At 43.6% G+C, this 18,141-nt stretch overlaps 2 protein-coding genes across 5 annotated transcripts in view; one reads left to right on the top strand and one right to left on the bottom strand.

Moving 5' to 3' along the window:
- The window catches only part of si:dkey-12j5.1 (uncharacterized), a 29,711-nt gene extending 22,546 nt beyond the window's left edge, over window positions 1-7,165 (top strand). For all 3 annotated transcript variants that reach the window (XM_004541418.3, XM_004541420.3, XM_004541419.3), the window contains exon 11: window positions 5,296-7,165. In XM_004541418.3, coding sequence (XP_004541475.1) covers window positions 5,296-5,472 — 177 coding nt within the window. In that variant the 3' untranslated portion in view covers window positions 5,473-7,165. The remainder of the gene's footprint in view (window positions 1-5,295) is intronic.
- A 4,812-nt stretch (window positions 7,166-11,977) lies between these two features.
- The window catches only part of znf804b (zinc finger protein 804B), a 33,475-nt gene continuing 27,311 nt past the window's right edge, over window positions 11,978-18,141 (bottom strand). For both annotated transcript variants that reach the window (XM_024804328.2, XM_024804327.2), the window contains exons 4-5: window positions 17,780-17,910; window positions 11,978-16,920 (exon numbers count right to left, since the gene is read on the bottom strand). In XM_024804328.2, the coding sequence (XP_024660096.1) occupies window positions 12,936-16,920; window positions 17,780-17,910 (4,116 nt within the window). In that variant the 3' untranslated portion in view covers window positions 11,978-12,935. The remainder of the gene's footprint in view (window positions 16,921-17,779; window positions 17,911-18,141) is intronic.

Raw genomic sequence — 18,141 nt, forward strand, 5'->3', positions numbered from 1 at the left:
GCTCGACAGCTAGCCGGGAGCTCGAGGGTTACTGATGCGGCCGAGAACGGCACAACTCCCGGCACATCATTTTCAGATCACCGCGGAGTTTCGCTGCTCGGGTTAAACGTAATATATAAGTCACTTAGACAACCTAAAAATGTTATTGTTGGGCTTTTTTCAGTGTTTTGTTTGTTCGTGAGTAAATCGGTTTGGCTGAGATTAAAGTTATTAGATTAGATAAAATAAAACTTTATTAATCCCCCGGGTGGGTTCCTCCTTGGTTTTCACACAGCTGACTAAACGTCAAACAGAAAACTTATTAAACAGAAGTATGAGACAGTCGAGAATTTACACCAGTGTCTGGTTATATTTTAGATAGCAAGAAGCAGACGGCCGAGTTTATTAAACTCCACCGAGACAGCGGTGACGCTAATCAGAACTAGCCTTCTGATTCAGAAGGCTAGACCGTCCAATTTCACGCCTTTAAATTTTAAAGGCGTGTTTGTGTGTGTGTTTATACAATTGCTATTATGTTTGCACTTTATGTGTAATGTTACTGACTGCAGAGATCAGTAAGATGTGTGTATTTTTTATTTATTAGTTTTATTTATTTAATATTATTTTTTAATTGAATGACTGTCTAGTAGTTCACAGATGTCGAAAAACTGAGTGTGGTAAAGCCACTGATTTTGTTTATGTATATTTCTGCAATCTGCACATTGTACTGACTTTCATTTTAATGTTTACACCAGGGTTCCTTGTCAGCACTTTATGCTCAGATGTTTGTAAGCTAAAAATAAACTATTGTGTATGTTCAAATATACTGTTGTGATTGAAGAAGTTAAATAAAAATGTCAGTCATCAATTCATGCATCACCTCATGTCATCATAACAGAGGTCTGTCTTCCAGGAAAGAACAGTTTAAAATTAATGTAATATAGTATTGGCCATACTATATGATGTATTGCTTGTCTTTGTTTAATAATACAGAAGACAAAGACCTTAAAAAATAATCGCATATCGCATCGCAATCGCAATATTGGGGCAAAAAATCGCAATTAGATTATTTTCCATAATCGTTCAGCCCTAATCAGTAGCTAGCAATGCTTGGTTGTTTATCTTTGGGTCGCGCATCTGCAGCTGCTAGTAGCTCCTCGTCCTTCATAGTGTGGTTCTAATCCACAGTGATTTTTGCCTTGAAGCATGTTTGCTTCATGGGAACTGTTTTCTGGGTTCCCACGAAAGATGTTGGGGGTTGTTGAAGCAGCTTCTTTTTTAAGTAGCAAATTGTCATCTGAGGCTGACATGTGGTTGTTCTGCACACTTTTCCATCATGTCTGAAATTATTAGGGGTTGTTATCGTGGATGATATGATGAGCTCTAAGCACCATTGCTGGTGACGGAGTGTGTTGATGTTTTTGCTGACAGTGATACAGAGAAGTTAAAAGGTAGAAAATGTTTTGAAACAATTACTTTAATTATAGCTCTCATGTTTTTGGGAGTGCTGTGTTTTGGCAAAGAAAAAGATGGTGATAACTTGATTGTAGTCACGGAGAAACTTAAAAGAAGAGTAAGATTTTACCATCATTCTTCAAAATAGTATATGTGTGTGTGTGTGCGCTCGCATCAGTACAAGTGCTTGATGAGCGTAATAAGACCTGTCTGCCTCCTTGACAGGAAGGTCATTTGGCAAGAATGTAAGTGAAAGAAGGCAAAAGGAAAGTGCACTGAGGGAAAATAGTCAGGACACAAGCTGGGAGAATGAAGGTATTACCAAATGAAATAAAGGCTGAGATGAAAGTGGAAGTTAAGCACAGGTGTGGAGCAAAAGTTGAACAATGATGGAATGATTAGGCTTTTACTGCGTAATCAGCCTGTCCTTTTGTGCGAGTTCTAAAAAAAAAGGTTTCTACCAAAAAATGAGAGGAAAATATATTTTCTGCGAAGGGTACGTTTGTGCTTAATAGACTTTCGTCCACTTCGTGCTGGACAATCCTGTTAATCTATGCTGACTCCTACCATAGGAACAACACATCAGACATCTTTGTCTTTGCTTAATTGGAGTGTTGAGTTAATGCATTTTTGACTTTTTCTTCTTTACTGTTCGATATTTCAAAACAAGCAGAAGGCCCCTGCAGGTTTTATTTAATGACCATAAACAGAATGAGGCTTCATTCAGCTCCCAAAGCACCGTTGCTTACTTGAAATAAACATAATTCTGTTTTGAATTAAATTTCATGGGCCCATTCAATTCTATTACCGGTGATCGGAGCTGATGCTGTCGTTATCATGAGCTCAAACTTGCCAACTCTTCTCAGCAGAAATTTCTTCACTGAGTGCTGCCATGTTGATTTATAGTGGATCGCGTTACTAAATGTCGGAGAACCTGGAGCTCAGTGATGAATTATAACTTTCAATTTATTTTTCTCCAGTTCCCAGGTGAACATGCACTGGCAACAGGCACAGCAGAAACATTCTTGAACCTTAAGAAATAACATACAATACTAATACATTTTATGTGCACTCGATATTTTTTTTAAGTTAATTCTAAAGATATTCGATCAAATTTACAACTCACCATCTTTTAATTAAAATTGTCATTTCAGGAATGTCCCATGATGAAATAACAAAATATGTGGCCACACTTTGAACTCTTTGAGGCTCTATTTAGTCATAACACTGGTTTAAGCTTAAAGATGCCAAGATTTTAGTTTGGAGTGACAAGAAGGGACAGGATTAGAGATGAGTACATCATAGGGACAGCTCAGGCGGAGCAGTTTGAAGACAAAGTAAGCGAGGCAAGATGGTTTGGACATGTGCAGGGGAGGGGTAGTGGATATATTGGACAAAGGATGTTAAATATGGAGCTTCCAGGCAGGAGGGAAAGAGAAAGACCTCAGAGAAAGTTTATGGATGAAGTGAGAGGGGACATGTAGAGAGTTGGTTTGACAGAAGAGGATGCTAGGGATGGGGTGAGGCAGATGAACTGCTGTGACGACCAGTTGATGGAAAACAACCAGTTTAAAATAAATACTTAAGGCACTTGTCAGTGTTGGTAAAGATGCTAACAGGCTGAAGAGTATCATTACTTTTGCAGGTATGCTGCTATAAACCAATATATGTTGGCAGAAGTTACATTTTGTTTTGATGATCACCCTGGTAGAACAAAATTTGGTACGTATCCTTTATATAGATACTGAGATATATCTTTGAATATGGGGCACAGCCAAGTCTTTGGTCATTACCCTCTTGAATGCATGCACTAAATGTAATGGCAAATAATCTAATAATTGCTGAGATATTTGGACCCACAAACATCAGATGGAGCTGTATTCACATCTGACAGACAGATCAACATTACCAACCTCTGAACAACAGCTTAAAAAAGGAATAGCAAGCGCGCATCGCTGTCGGTACACCTCTGTATGTGCAGGTGTATAATATGCTGCATGTATGTGAGTGTGTCTGAGTCGTTATGTCCCTATTCAAGCGTGCTTTGGGCAGTGACTTAGGGCTTGAAAGTAGAGCAAAGTGGACCATGAAAAAGTTATACGATCAGCCGCATTCTCCCTCCCTCTTCAGGCAGCTCTCTGAGCCGTGAAAGGGAGAAGAAAAAACATAGGCTGTTGTAAATGAGAAATGCTTGTTTTTTTGCGACGGCAGTGCTGATCTCAGCAGCACTCATTGCGGAATGTGTAAAGAATAGCTCTGGTTTGTTTAGCTAGCTGAAAGTATCACGTTGAATAATCGCACCCTGTCCAGCAGACACAATGTGCTATTGATTTGTAGTACGTATATCTACATATAAATACAATTTCCAAGTAACGCTCAGTATGGTAGAACATAGAGCACCTTTGCAGATGTTCACTGTATCTGCTAGATTATTTCCTTTTTGAAAGACATCCACTGCCCGCTACTTATTACCCAAGGCTGCAGTGTGCAATTATTCTGGGTATTGAGGCAAATCTAGTATAAACCCAACCCAACTTTGTTTGGTGTAGAAAAACATCTCTAGGCATTTCAGAGTGACACTGGCAGAATGTGTGTGTGTGTGTGTGTGTGTGTGTGTGTGTGTGTGTGTGTGTGTGTGTGTGTGTGTGTGGTGCTCTAAAGAGTCTGAGAGGGTCAAATCCCCTCTGCATCAGACCCTGTGCCTGGACCTAGGTCACACTCCACCTCCTTGGAGCTCCAACCTGCAGAGACAGCATCCACTTAAGTACACACACACACACACACACACACACACACACACACACACACACACACACACACACTCTGCACATTCTAACGCTCCAAATGAGTTCCCATGGGACTGCATGTCTCCTGTCAGGACCTGCTGTTGCTTAGAGACTGGTCCTGGGGCAAAGCAGTCACACACACTCTTCTTCACTCTCCTGGCCTTGTTACACTTTTAGTAAGAATGATGGCACTCAGCTGCTGATTGTCCGTGAGCATAAAACACTGTGTGCTTGGTTTTAACTGCATTTGGTAGACGAAATAGAGTTATATTCTTAGATTATATAAATCCACCAACTGCCTTTTCCCCCCTCTCTAGTTTTGTTTCTGGAAAGAGCAGCAAAAATATGAATCGCTGCATCCTCTCTCCCGTGTTTATGTAATGTATTTGCACACAGAAGCGTAGTCTTGTGCTCGCTGTCCTTATTGGTAGCCCGAGTAGTTTTATCACCCAGCTCCATTATTAGTTCAGCAATTACACACAAGCAGAGTATTTTACCAGAGATAAATCTACTAGCTGCTTAGAGAACGGGAGTTTTCTATCTTGCTTTCTCACAGCGTGTTTCACTGGGGTAACTCTGATTATAACACAACCATATGCGCTTCGATTCAGGATACATTTCTCCGTGTCTGTGTGTGCATGCATGTTGAAAGAGGAAGATAAATGGTCTTTCTGCCTCCTCGGCTGGATTGTGCATCAAATGTGCTGATTTGCCAAAATAAAGACAAAAACTGTTTACCAGCGTTTTGTGGGCTGCTGTGCTGACAGAATGCAGATGATTTTGGATATTTCAAATGTCCTAACCGGCACTTAGAGACTTAAAACCTGAGGGCTGCTTACTTCCCTCAACTCAAATCTCCTGCTTATGAATGTGGTAGTGACCAAGCTTCTGCTGAGAGCCTTTCACTCACCATATCATTACTTCAGTTGCCTCTACAGTATAATTTTGCACTTTCTGTTTGGATCTCTGCTTTATAACCTACGTTCTAGTCAACATTTTCATGGTTTCCAGTGTACCCACGACTCTATTATACGCTTGCATCATTCTTTGTTTTTTGTCTTTTTCGCTCTGCCAGCTGTACAATAAGCTTCGATGTGACGACCAGCCGATGTTGGAGCACGTGGAGCAGCTTCTGGGCGAGCTGGGGGGAGAGGTGGAGGGAGAGGATGCAGATCCAGCCTTGGATGAAGATTTTGAACCCTGTAGTGATGATGATGAAGAGGAGGATGCAGAAGCACCCATGGAACACTGACCGCACCTCCCTGCTTGTATTTTGTGATTTCACTTTTCTCCCATCATGTCTCTCTGTAGTTCATGAGATCTCAAAGGTGCCTTTTTTTAAATGGTTTTCCTCTTCCACCTGCTTATCAACGATTAAATCTGAAATCCACTGATATGCACAAAAGAGCGGCATTAAAAGCAGCAGTCTCCTCAATCTCTTTCAGCCAGTTGTTTAATGCTTTCACTGAAATAAGTCCGTACTTGAGTAATGCTTCCCTTAATCTCCTTGACAGAAGTTTATTAAGAAATGAGTTTTAAAGCTTTACATCTCAGCAGCAGCAGAAGCTGAGCACCTTTGAAGGCTTTTTTACCTCTTATGCGCACCCACGCTCGGTTTCTACAAGCAAACATACCCGACACATACAAACAACAACACAAAGGGAGCATGTTAATTACTTCAGCTCTTCCTCAGTACGACAGCAGGAGCGTTCCCCTCTGAGAGTGCAGAGTGAGCCATCTCATGTAAGAGTTACTCGAAATGCCAACTTTACATGCAGCTCTGTTATGTTAAGTTTATGTGCATTTCATTTCATTCTCCTGCTTTAGAGCTCATTTAATTCAACAAGACATAAAAGAGAATTTGACTACCTGATGCAGAAAGCGATTCTCTGAGCTTGACTGTTGAAAGTGACTTGAGCCCTTTCAGAAAGGAGAAACTAGCTTTTAAATGCTCAGGCAGGGTTATGTTTTGTCGTACCTCAATAACGGACAGAAGCTTTTCACTTTCTTTAGAGCCGAGTGCAGCAAGGTGAAGAGAGTGCTTTGAAATCTGAGTGGGTGACTGTGTGCGTGCGTGCATGTGTGTGGCAAGATAATTATGTCGCTCGAACAGTTTTATCAACAGCAGAAAAACCCAAAGTGTGAAACATTCACAACATGGCAGTTAACTAGATGATGACATGTTTGAAAGCTAATGTATGAAAAATTTGAATAGAGTTTTTCCACACTGCAACATCGTATTATCCTTTTGTTGCCTTTCAAACATGCAGGCAGTCAGTCGGCGTCTCTTAGCTGCCTCAGTTTTAAGCATCTGTTTGATTAGATTTTTTTAGCATAGAGAATGCGTGTCTCTATGTAGGTGTATGAGCTGTGACTTTTGCGCTTTGATATATTTTTGGTGCGTGTCGAGTTTTTCTCCCTAGATGCCTTTAGCAGGAGGGACTGCTCCATGCGACAGACATTCACCAACGCACAACCTCCACGGAGTATTTCTCCATGCACCATGCCTGTTAAACATGACACACCACAGGCTTTCGCTGCTGCACGGCCCCTTTGAAGAATTTCATAACCGGTAAATGGGAACGTTATCTGAGATCCCGATCCCGATAGTGACCCGACTGCAAGCTGAGAGGTCTGTTTGGGAATGCGGGGGTTCAGATAGTGTGAGTTGATAGTGCGCGTTAGTGTTTAAGGAGCATAAAATACAGCTCAGGAGAAAAGTTACAGATATAATGCTGTGTGTGTATTTGTATATGCAGCAGATTATCGTAGCTTAATGTGATCTGATGTGTTGTTATTTGTGGACTGGGCTTTGCTCAGAAATATTCAATGTCTGTGATGTTTGGTACATGGTAATGTACCAGTGCAGGCCTTGAGGAATGACTACCTGGAGCGATGCTGTCATCTAGCATTTGCCTTTTATAATTAAAACAAGCTCCACTGTGTGTGTGTTTTTTTTCTGTGCGTGTGTGTGTGTCCGTCCATGCGGCTCATTTGTGGTGTGGTGTGATTAATGACTCCAGGGGCGAGTGAGCACTGGCGGTCAGCCCTTTCTGGTTATTCTGAGCTGACCTAGTGTGAGTGGGCCATAGTCGGCACAAAGCCTTAGGTGATCTCAAAATCCTTGGCCATTCTCTCACCTGTGCATCAGCTTCAGCACCGCAGGAATACTTTCTCTCGCTGAGAGAGGGGTGTGCAGATACTACACAAGGACACACATTCAATCACCGGTAAAGGACACTCACTGTTTGCTTGCTTTCTTTCCAGCTCTGGCTGGAAATTCCTCTCTGAAAGGCCAGAATTGGTCTCTGAGTGTGCCAAAAATACAGTAATAATCATACTTCTATTAATATATGGCCATGCCTTTTTATCTATGAAGTGTGATCGCTTCATTGTGTATATAGGTAATGTCTGAGATGCAGTAAGTTGTTTTTACCTGTGTGCAAAAATGTCTTTGAACACACAGTGCAAAGGTCTCCAATCTCCAGAGAAACCAGTCCATAATTAGGGTGTGTGTCTGTGTGCATTTGTATGTGTGTTTTTTTCTTTCTTTCTTTTTTTTTAAATTTATTTAATAATCGACGGTAATGAGATGAGCGGAGGGGAGAATAATCCTGGATTAACAGCTTAAAAATGCATGTGTTGTCATAACAACCTCCTGATTGGGACTTAATCATTGAAATACAGTCACACAAACACTCATTCTCTCTCTCTCACACACACACAAACTCCCCAATCCAGGAACCACCAGTTGTCCGTGCATCAGATCGCTAGATACTCCTAGCTGTGTGCGTGTGCTGTTTATCCTGTGCTGGTGAATGTGTCGTTGACTTAATTAGAGAGTTAAGCAGGGTGCTCCTCTGAAGGGATTAAGGGGGAAATTATCAGAATCTGGAGACTTAATGCTGAAACCAGTTAAACGGAAGCAGGAGGAGGGGGATCAAAGCTCAGAGGAGAAAAGAGTTTGAGAGGTAGTTTGACTGTTTATACGCACATTCACATGTTCATTTATGTAAACTGTCCCCTTGAAGTCACGCTTAAGCACTCATATTTGGTTTAGGGTATACAAGCAATTTGTTCACCCTTTCAAAGCTGCTGTTTTTTTGCTCTTTTTGAGTCTTGGGCACTCGGGATGCTGGAGAGGCTCATGGATATTCTGGGATGCTAAGCAAGAGCCTAGGAGGCGACAGAAAATCAGATAAGCAGGACAAAGACGATCGGACAAAATCGTCTCGACTGACTTTAGGATTGACAGGAACTGTGCGTCCTTCATCCCCATCATGTTCTTAACGCTGTGGCTGTGCATCCAAATTGTGAATTAACAACGTAATGCAAGTGATGTTATCTAACCAAAGGGTTTTCCTGACAGCCATGAATACATTGACGTTTATCCTCTGCTGTGAAACCATTTCGCCTATAGAACAGTTTCCTAATAGATGAACTGTGTGCACGGCCTGGAAAACCCCGCTGATGAATTGACACACAAACCCCACAGCTTTGTGGGACTTGTGTGATCATTAAAATATTCAGTGAGGCGCAAGGTTATGTCCGTTATGATTTATTTGACTCTTAAATGTAAGATTTGTTGAGGGAAAACTTTGAGGGTTTTTTTTCCTCATTAGTTTTCTGGAGAAACTCTCGTAAATAACTCTCAGAAAAGTCATCTTCATCATTGATCTGTGTTTTTGGTCAATATGGCTATTTTAGACTCTTCCCACTGCTGCTATTGTCTGAGGATTGAATGGGTTTGTGCATCTCTGCACGCTCGCAGTTTGTGTGTGTGTGCATAGTAATCTTTGGTGGGAACATCTGTCTCTCAGAGATAACATAACCGAGGAATTAGGCATGCTGTCTTACCACCGAGCATCACATCTCACTATTACAGCCCCCTAAATTATACCCTATTATACCTCTCTGTGTATATGTGTGTGTGTATGTGTGCAGATGAGTGTAAGCAATGTGCTGACAGTGTCATGTCCTTGGGGGACTGTGCCACATGTTAGAGTATCGCTTAGCCCACCACCTTCCCTAATCCTTAAATCCATTGTAGACCAAAATTCACATAGTCATTTCCACATAATACAAGTCTTACGCAAACAAGTTTTGACTCAACGAGAAAGCCAAGCAAAAAGTAAATAATTGAAATAACACAAAAAAATAGACTAGCAATCTCTATGATAAATTGGCTTTACGTGGTTCAGAATTATACACAGTAATGCAACGTTTTTGATGTAAAAGCTCTAAACAGCCTGGATCCGCTTAGCTTTCCATATATTACACCTGTCTGAGCAGTATCTCTTATGCATCAGTGGTGACAGATTACTCTTTGAAGTGTACTCTTTTATGGAAGTTCAAAAGCTCACAAAAGCTAACAAGGTGATGCATCAAAATCACAGAAAATTCAGAGTCCTATATGATAAAATATGTGATTAAAGGATCATCTCGCTATTCAACTCACGAAAAAGAGAATTTCTACCCTCTTCTTCTTCTTTTTTACATTATTTTCCTTTTTGCTTCAGTGTCATTTGGTGGTTGAATAAAACAGTTAGAATAATACCCTTGCTGTTAGTATAACACCTACACCTAGGAGTGTACAGAGATCCAGTAAAAAGAGGGAAAATTGGAGAGAAACTGTATTACAGTCTCTTTTACAGCACAAGGAAAACTTTTAATGAATGTCACTGTGGGGGGAAGAGGAATAGGAAGGGCGCTGTAATAATAACACCACAAAAGCACATTGCGCTGCAAAGGTGTGTGCAGTACAACAGCATTCAAACATGTAAAAGATATGGTCTGAATGAAGGGAATTGAGATGACAAAGTGTAATGGTGCCTTTCCTTCTGCACAGTCAGAGAACAGCCGGGGGAGCTGAAGGCAGCCCCACTGACCTGGTTGAATCAAAGAGAAGGGCAGGAGGCGAGATCGCAAAAAAGGGAAAGAAAGGAAGCGAGCAAGAGACGGGGAAGTGTCTCATTTATACAACACTGCAATTTAGGTCGATGGAGCATTTCAGTAGCCGTAAGGGGCTCTTTTTGCTCAGTGCAATCTATAGCCTACCCGCAATCTAACAATCAAATGCGGTGCCAATAGAGGCGACCCTGCCTCAGCAGTGAGCTCTCTGTGACTGCTGGTGTATTTTGACCGAGTGCCAGCTTTAGTTTTTATTCCTCATTAATTCTCAGAAGCGATTGACTGAAGAAACCGCTTCCTCTCCATCATAAATCAACTCACACTCCTGAGTGTGTGTGTGTGTGTGTGTGTGTGTGTGTGTGTGCTCACACAGCAGCAAAACATGTACACACCAGGGGGCGAATCTTGGGGCTTAGGTAATGGTTTAATCAGTCACTGACAGAAAGTACAGTGATATTGCGATTGCTAATTTTCATGTGACCCCAGTTTGGATAAGTGTGTGCGTGGGAGCCTAAAAATCTAGTGATATAATAATGTGAAGATTCCGCTATTGCCTCGCTATTCATGGATAAATAGGCTTTTGAAATGACACGCTGTGTTTAGCGTTCAATCTCCACCTCTTAGGTTCTTTTGTGTGCGACTGTTTTCATGGATTTCCCCATTAGAGAGTCGGAGTTATGAACTGGAGCAGTTTGCTTTTATATGATCTCTGTGATTATCAGCATTTGAGGACGCAGAAGTTGCAGCACATTTGAATGTCTCCAAATTAAACTCTGGGAAAGAATGGGGTAATAGTGAGTGTGCGTGTCAGAGAGGGAGAGGTAGCGATAGAAAGGTTTGATGCTGTAACAGCTGCTAATTATTGCTGCTCTATATTTCACACAGTCTGTTTGATCTCCGGTCCTGTGGAGAGAGATAGGGATTCTCGGTTTCTGTTTCTCCCAAATTCGCGCGCTTTACACACAGGCTCAAGGGTCACAGGGAGGAGAAAGCAGACCCATGCTCTAATTACCGAATCTCTGCAAAAGATGACTTATTTGTAGCCAACGCTTCAGGACAGAAAGTGTACATTTTGTGTATTGCTTTTGAGCCTGTATTTATGTCACCCCTTGCTGAAGCCCCCCTCATGTGTTGGGCTGTGTTCACTGATATCACGGAGGGCAAATCAATCCAATCTCTCAAAGCGCTCTGGGTAGTCTAAGCCCATAGACCATCTGGATACCGCTCTGTTCTCTTCTGTGTTCTGCTCCCCGAGTGCCGGCCGCTGCAGTGATCAACTATTTGGCAAGCAGCTTTGACACATCACCAATCACCAGGCTTGAATACATAGCAACAGTTACCAGCATCCATAACCCTTGGCGAGATATGTAAGAAAGTCATCTGTGTGTGTGTGTTTATTCTTGTTTTAGTGATTAAATAAGTTTTTTCTTCTATATACACTTTTAAAAAGTGTTGTTTTGAAGCAGCTAGATGGTGAAATTTGGTTAAAGAATAAACAGATCTTTAAAAAATTGTAAAGGATAATAAGATGTGCAGAATGTTTCGAGTCTTCTTCTACGGCTGACAAAAGAGTCACAATTAGTTTTTCTTTCGTGCCTCTGGGATGGTCAGGACACACAGTAACTGCTTTCCAAATCAACAAATTGCTGCATTTCTAAAAAACATTATGATAGAATAAAAATCTAATAATTTTGTACCATTTTAAAATCATCCATGTGCACTCTTTGACAAAGGCTTGCATGAAAGATGTAACCACTGCAGAAAAACCATGCAGTATTAATTCTTAATTTGGACTTTATCAACAAGAATGAGACGGGGGAGAAAAAAAAAGCATGAAAGCCCATTTATTTTCACTCACGCTTTATTGTAACTTATCAGATTCATTCATTTCTGTCTTACAAACTGATTTGTTAAATGCTTCATGGAGGAAAAAAAAACAGTTTTTAATGTCACACATGGAAGGTTGTGTAAAAGGTCTATCACTGAAGCCATGGAGTGTGGGGTAAGCATTGTACTACTGGTCAAGGTTAAATTCACATTTTATTTTGGTGTTTCTCATCATTCTAATATTATCATATACTGTCAGAATATTTACACTATAGAGAGAAAGCAGGTCTTTACACGTGTCAGATATGGAAATTAGATGTTGTTCTTCCTGCTGTGAATGAGTGTGTGTCATCAGAATTACCTTACACCCGCACATACAGTCCACAAGAAGGTTAAAATGTCTTTGCCATATTCACCGGCCACTGGAGCGTTATTTATGTTAGCTGAAAGTCACTCTCTAACTCAGATAACCTGTATGAAATGGAGATAAGGGGAGAGTATTATCACTGTCTCTGTCCCTGGCATGAAGGATACTTCAAAAGGCAGCTGGTCTGTCTGTGGTTCAGAAGGAAAGAGAGAAGATGACACAAGCTTAGCTTGTCTTTGAATAGCAGGTGCACCTTTCTCTTTATTTTGCTTGTGAATGAGGAATGATGGAAAAAGCAAGGGATCAAAGTCTGTTCTTTCACTGTCTGTTTAAACACAGCAAAGGCTAAATGGAGAAACAAATTCTCATTTGAAAACAGTCAATAGTTTGGCTGTTTGTGTGTATGCATGCGAACGAGCATGTGTGTCTCGGTGTGTATCTGTGTCTGAAGGCATATGTGCAATAAGAGTTGGAGTTGATACTACTAAAAGCACTGATACATCCCGATTTCAAATAGCAGGCCTTTCTTCAAACCATACATTCCTCTTTTCTCTCTCCCACAAGCCAGTGCTGCCAAGAAAGATTAATAAACACGGCACCCACTCTCAAAATCATAACGCCTTCTGTTGAAACTTCACTGGCCACGATCTGTCCATGATAGGCTGTGGATTCAAAGGTTGCAGAGCTACTGGGGAGAGTGGAGAGATTGGGGTTGCGTGGAAAGTGGGCGACTGGGGAAGGAGAAGGGTGGGAGGATGTGATAGCAGGATGGAGGGAAACAGGGAGGAGATGGAGAAAGGGGCGAAGTGAACATGATGAGGGAGGGAAGGGTGGCGAGGGGTGAGGGGGTGAGGAAGTGGAACTGGCTGTGGGTGGATGGCAGGAGAGGGGGGTGAGCTGGAAGTCGAGGAAGAGTGAGGGGGCATGGATAGGCCTGTGTGCTGTAAAATGATGTGATGGAGATTCGAGAGAGGGGAAGATGGTGCGAGTGGGGTGAGGTTTGGGACACCCAGAGCTATGGGCTGACTAAAGTTCTCTTGTGGGTTGACGTGTGGAAGTGGGAGACTGACCTGGAGGGTGTGGTGTACTTGCTTATGCATCGTGTCTGTGTGAATTAACTGGGCTTGAGGCTGCGGAGATGAGTATTGCTCCTCTGAATTCCCACAGTTCTCTGTCTGCAGGTTGTGTGTGTAGTTTGCCTGCGTGTTTTTGTCTGTGTTTTCTTGTATGTTTTCCAGGACTTTCTGCATGTGCTCTCTTGCCTGCTCTTGCAGGAGACGATATTTGTCCATCTCTTCAGCGGTAAAGCTGATCGGCGGAGCTGTCTCTCCACCTGTCTGTTCATCGTCAGTTCTAATCTGTGATGGGCAGGCATTTGGCATGCTGCTGGGATTTGACCCAACTGGAGAGCATTTCTGACTGTTAGTGGTTGCTCCAGGATCTGTGCCACAACTCTTAGCTTCCTCTTCCTCTTCTCTCTCCTTCTCCTGACTCTTCTCAAGCAGCCCCTTTTTCTTCTGAGCCTTTCGCTGAATTGCAGGTAGTTTTCCTATAAGGGGCAGAAGCAACCTAGATGGTTTTTGTAGCAGTAACTTACTGGGGGATAAAGCTGAAAGGGTTGCGCCTGGGCCCCTCGTGTTGACAGAGGCAGAGGGCCCTTGGCTAGACTGTGAATCCTTTAGCTGTGAAAGACTTCGGTCACAATTATGTGTGTTGACACTTGGAACTGTCGGTGAAAAAGTGGATCTGTTGGGAGATGAATGTGTGAACGGGCTCGAGGAGAGGGCAGATGAAATAGACGTGAGGCTGCTCTGCTTTTTTGCCTGCTGACTGGCCTCTGCAGCCCCCGAGGACGTCTTGCAGGAGCTAACTGTCAACCCATCCATAGTGACTCCTGAGCAGGTGCTACTCCTGCTCCACTCCCAGCTCAGCTCAGACATGTTGGTGCTGCTACAAGGGCTGCAAGAGCGTGGGCTGTGGCATCTGCTGTCCTGTGTGTTGATCACACTCTGGCAGCTGTACGTCTGTCTGCTTGTCCACCACTCAGGGCTCGAGAAGTGTGTTGAACTTGAGCGTCTGGTGCCTGCACATATCCTTGCACCGCCCGGGCTGTCTCTGCTGTCAGCTCCTGTCCTGGAGCCTGATGTGGACCTGTGTGTCCCCCTGTCTTCCCAGCTGTCACTGCTGCCCCATGTCCATCTATCCCAGTCGACATCTTCAGTGCTAAGATGTCTGCGCCTTTTGCCCCAGCGCTTAGGACTGGGGCTAAACCTTGCAGCCTTATCCCACTCCACTGCTCTGCTCCTCGAGCTCCACCCAGTCCTTGACCTCACCTCCTCACTACCTCCAGGACAGGCCCCTCTCATCCACTCCCACTCTTCTGTACCTGAAGTCAGGCCTCTGTCTCGGCCACCTGAATGCCCTTGTGCTTCCCTCCCCCTCTCCTCCCAGAATTCACGATGCCTCAAACTCTTCCTCTTACTATGAATGAATTTCCTGTCCCCGTGGAGGAGTTTTCGCTTTTTCATCGAGCTGTTACAGCAGCTGTTGTCAGGGTAACAGCAGTCAATGAAACTCCTGGGGTTGCTATGGTGACCCCTTTCCCAAAACAGCTTTGAGTTACATCCTGGTGAGAAGGAATGTAAGGAGAAGTGAGACCGCCAGGGAAAAGTCGCCACGTCTCCGTCTCGCTTTCCCTCCTTCTCGGTGTCTCGGTCTGCTGTGTGTCTGCTGAGATGGGAGTAGACGCTGGAGTGTTCTGCCTGCTCTCTGTCTGGCTGTGACTGGCATTCAGTGCTGTGGCTCCTATGAGGCCTCCTCTTCCTGACAGAGACAGATACTGGCTCAGCCTCACATCTCCCCAGGAGACAGCTGCTCCCTGCTCCCCCCACCTTCCTCATCCTCGTCTCTCTTTGCCTCCTTTTCTTTCCCCATCTCCCTCCAGTTTCTCCTCTCCTCTCTCTTCCAGTGGAGACTGTAGAGATAACACTCCTCACTTTGCACCTTGCTGATTGGCGCTTGTCTGAAGTTTTTTCCTTCTCAGCCATCTTTCTCTTCCCCAGCTTGTGTTTCTTTGTGCTGGCTTTCCTCTTTTTGTGTGATACTTCAGAGACACCCACATACGGCTGTGGAGCACTGGCACACTTGCACATTGTCTCACTCCCACACTCACACCTGGATGGACTGATGCACATCTCCTGTGTGCCAGGCTGGGTGACAGACTCTAATTTACAGCTCAGGGCTGTGAAGGCTTTCTCCCTGATCCCTCTCGCACCCTCTAATCTGCCTCCCAGAGGATTCTGGAAGTTTGTGTCAGAGCTGTCACTATGAGTGGGGTCAAATGGATGGGGAGCTGCCCGCATGCAGTTCTCCATACTTAGCATGCATCGTTCTTTTTCTGGTCTTCTTTCTGATGATAAAAGGTTTTTGTTCTTTAGGAACAGGTGTGCTTCTGTCTCCACATCGATATGTTGCTCTGCTTTGAAAATTTCTGCAGCTTTTTTCTCCCTGTGTGCTCTCAACTCTTGTCTTATCTGTCTTTGTAAACACGATTGAGTGTCTGGTTTAAGAATAGCTGGTACGCGTAGTTTTGATTCATCTGAAAGGGAACACAACTGATTTTGTTGTGAGTCCTTCAGATCCTCTGCGACTTTTTCTGGCCGTTGAAGGTTCAAGCAGAGCGGGTTGCAGCTGTAGGAGATGTGTGGTTGAGACTTGGTGAACTTAAGCAAACTGACAGGCCATCTCAGACGGGTAGAGCCATCCTTCCCGAGCACACACACATCCTGACTCGCCTCCCGCTCGCTCTCCGTTTCTTGCTTTTCCTCTGACTTGCCTTCTGTGTGTTTGGTATCCGTGTGTGCTACTGCTGATCCTATGCCCCATACGGTCACCTGAGACGCCGAGAACAGCGAATCATGACTCTGATTATCAGGTGCTGATGTGGAAATAGGAAAGTGTTCTTTTACTAAGTCTCTTTTTTCAATCTGTTCCTCCTCCTTTATGGCCTCTCTTGGGAACGGGTGCATGTCGCTTGGTAAGACACTGTCAGTGCCAGACTTATCCTTTTTTTCACTTGCGCTGTGTTTCCTCTCATCTGCTACCCCAATTTCCCTGTCAATATCTTCAATTATTCCCCTTATCCTTTCTTTCATTTGTTCCCTCTTCTCTCTCTCCTCCTCCTCCAGGTCTGAAAAAACAGAGGCAGAAGGCTCCAGCCTAGGCCCCCTGCGTGAGAAACAGAAGGATACTCCAAGTCTGCCTCCCACTCTCCCCTGTGAAGAGAGAGGCAGCTGAGGATACAGGCTGTGGCAAGACTGGGGGCTCACTGCAGGAGTGTTTGTATCGGCTGTCTCAGTCACTAGTGGGGATTCTGCTAGAGCAGTGGCCGGTGGTACTTGGGAAACAGAGTTGCACAGATTTTCTGACGGGTAGCTGACAGTAGTTGTCCTGGGCTGTGTAGAAGTGGATTGCTGGGGCTGGCACAAGGGTTCAGGTCTGTCCTTAGGGCTGCGGTCTCTTTGTGTCACATCTTTATCACGCTTCTGACTCACAGCTCTGACTGTGCGTCTTAGGCCATAGGTCCTTCTTTGGACTCTGCAACGAGATGTGATAGGACAAGCATATGTGACTTTAGCTGATAATACTTGTCTAAGTTTTCCTGGCATCACTCTAGATTTACACAAAGCCACTTACTGTGGCATCGTTTTTGGGTGAGGTTATGCAACAATGCAAACTTTTCTACCACAGCTCAAAGCTGCTGTTACGACACTTACTCTTAAATTTAATGCAGTCATGAAAACATTAATTGTTTGAATAATATGGAAATCGATAGAGTTTTAGACTAATAGATGGCAGAGTATATAAAAAGGAAAGGGACCTAAATTTTTAGTATAGACTCTATCTTTATAACCTAACAAGGAAAAAGAAAGAAAGCAAGAAGAGAAGGAAAGGAAAGGTGCGTTCTATTGGTAGTCACAGTAATGCTGTTCACATATTGCTACCTGATTATAGGAAACACATTTAATTGCACAGGGAATAGTTGCAATCAAGTTGATTATTGCATGATGTATTGTCTTATTGTATTAGTTGTTTTGATTGCTTTAGGTGAGCAAGGCGGGAAGCAAGTTTCCTCTCACAATTCACTTTGCTCATTTTATTTACTCATGGTTATTCTGCTGCTAATTTTTCACTAAAACCTCATGTCCTCCACCTACAAATGAATCAGATGCTCCGAGTGTCAGCAAGAGTGTGTCTTCATGATATATTTACTTCACCTGTGGACCTGTGGCCTAGCTAAGCCAGCTGAGCGCTCTCACATCTGTGGATGCATCCATCAAGCCTACGAATTGTTGACTGGATGTGACGCACTCTGACCCCCTCCCCCAGGACTCTTGCCCCTGGTCTCATTACACACATGCTGCCACATGCACGAATACACACTCCTCCCACTCACCGCTGAGTTTCCTGTTGCAGCTGTGCGAGCTGGTGCAGACGCCGAAGAGCCTTCTCCTGCTTGCGCTGGTCCTTCCATGATTTTGAGGCTACGTTACGAGCAAACTCTCTGTGCTTGAGCTCCTTCAGCCTCTGCAGGAAATGGCAATAAAGAGATAAAGAGGGATGGAGAGAGGGACAGAATCCATATGTGGACGGAGAGGGGAGATGCAAGGGTGGGAGAAAGAGGAGAAGTAAGAAAGAGTTAGTTTTAGGAAGCTCTCTGCAGGCAGCTGTCTTTCAGATCATACACATCAGTCAGCAGTGTTTGCAGATGTTCTCCTCCAAACCTCATGTCCAATTAACTCCATTCAGTCTTCAAGA

The sequence above is a fragment of the Maylandia zebra genome, linkage group LG11, assembly GCF_041146795.1.
Source record: "Maylandia zebra isolate NMK-2024a linkage group LG11, Mzebra_GT3a, whole genome shotgun sequence".
NCBI classification, from domain to species: Eukaryota; Metazoa; Chordata; class Actinopteri; order Cichliformes; family Cichlidae; genus Maylandia; species Maylandia zebra.